Here is a 1,790-nt window from a genome sequence, read left to right on the forward strand (position 1 = left end):
TCCGCCTCCCCCAAAGGGATCGACTGCTCGGATGGCTTCAACGGCGGCTGCGAGCAGCTCTGTCTCCAGCAGACCCTCCCTCTGCCCCACGACCCCTCGTCCAGCACCATCTTCATGTTCTGCGGGTGAGTCCCCGCCAGCACGCCTGCATCTCCTGCTGGCAGCTAAATTGCCTGTGCCCCTTGCCATCCCTGCCCACCGTCCTGTGCCACCTGTCCCCAGACTGGCACGCCCAGCAAGGGAGCCAGGCACCCGAGAAAAAGAGTTTTAGTGGAGCCGACTTCCAACAGGGAGCAGAGGCACCTGGTTTGCCTGCAGGCAAAAGCATACGCGAGTGCGAGGAGCGGTGGGAGCAGATGCACCTTCCTCCTCTCCCCCGCTGTGTGACGGTACGGTTAGATCTGTGACTCACTGTGAAGGGACCCAAAAATCCTACATTACGTGTTGGAGGGGGAAGGTGGAGGATTTGTTTAAAAAATACTATTTCCCCCCCCCCTCCCCTGTGCCTCTCTTAAAATAGAGTTTCATCCCTGATTTTGGCTGGGATCCTATAATCCTACACAATTTAGCATTTTCTCTCAGGAAAATCTCCCTGGCTGCAGTATGTTCTGAAAGGAGCTCAGTGATTCTCTGGCTTTACGCTGCGCAGCTGCAGCCAGCCACCACCCGCCCCGGCCCCGGGGCTCCGCAGGTCGCAGCCCTTGGCTGGTTCATGCTCTTGGGCACATAAGGAGTTGCTTCATGTCCTGGTGGGAAGGATTAGGGTGAAGGAGGGGTAAAGGGAGCCCTTTTGGGAAGGAAATGCCCCCAAAATCCTAATGGCAACTCTGAGGAGCATCTCTCAAGTCCTGATGCTGCAGGTGCAGCCGAGACCTCATGCAGCCCCAGCTGCTGGCTGCTCCCCTGGGAAGAACAGCCCAGGAGCTCTACCCGTGTCAGCTTCTCTCTTTTTTTATCCCTTTTTGCTGGTTTGTTGGTTCTCCCCGCTCCCCCCCCGCCCCCTTCTTTTTTTATTATTGTTTAGCAGCACAGAGCAGTTGAGTAGCTAAGAGAGAGCACGTTGCCTGCGCCATGCCTGCAAAAGGGGTTGCAAATCCTTATAGGCACAAGCAACTTTCCTGGGGAGGGTCTAGAAAATCTTGGGACATTATGCGGTCTCCATCTGCGCCCACGCAGGGGATCTGCATTTCAATCTTCCATCCCAAGGACAGAAACTGCTTCCCTCTTTTTTTTTTTTTTTTTTTTTTTTTTTTTTTTATAATTTCTTTTCAAGGCAGAGCTGCACTTCGGGAACAGGCAAGGAAAAGTGCGACAGACGGGTGGGAGTTTCGCTTGCAGCAGTAAAACGCAGCAGAGGAATGGGAGAGGGGAGCAAGGCTGGGTGGAGGTGGGATTGATGTTAGCAGAGCGCTATGGCTACGGGAAGGAAGGGGCAGGCAGGGAATGGAGGTTTGCTTCTCAGCTGGGAGCCACAATGTTGGGGAAAAGACCGGAGGAAGGAGAAGAGAAGGAGGGGAGGCGGGACAAGCACATATGCAAAAGATGCCCCTGATGTTTCTGGTGTCTGCAGTTAAATCACATCCCTGCTGCCTGCCTCAGTTTCCCCTGTCTGTCGAAGATGAGCATGTGCATCTTACCCACAGCGTGCTTTGAAGTGGGACCAAGGAGCAAAGGAGCAGCCACGCTGGAGCTGCTGCCTTGCAGGAGGGCACTGCTGGCTGGGAAAAAGGGCAGGAGCTTGACTTTTCTTTGCTCCTGCCTGGGGAATTTTCGTACCTGCACTGCGGCGG

The 1,790-nt window shown here is 54.8% G+C and overlaps 1 protein-coding gene across 1 annotated transcript in view; it reads left to right on the forward strand.

The window, feature by feature from the left end:
• Positions 1 to 1,790, forward strand: part of ASTN2 (astrotactin 2) — a 315,089-nt gene that overhangs the window by 159,201 nt on the left and 154,098 nt on the right. The window contains 1 exon segment of the mRNA XM_035890105.1: positions 17 to 125. Within this exon segment, the coding sequence (XP_035745998.1) occupies positions 17 to 125 (109 nt within the window).

This window comes from Egretta garzetta, unplaced genomic scaffold (assembly GCF_000687185.1).
Source record: "Egretta garzetta isolate BGI_Z169 unplaced genomic scaffold, ASM68718v1 scaffold190, whole genome shotgun sequence".
Taxonomy (NCBI): domain Eukaryota; kingdom Metazoa; phylum Chordata; class Aves; order Pelecaniformes; family Ardeidae; genus Egretta; species Egretta garzetta.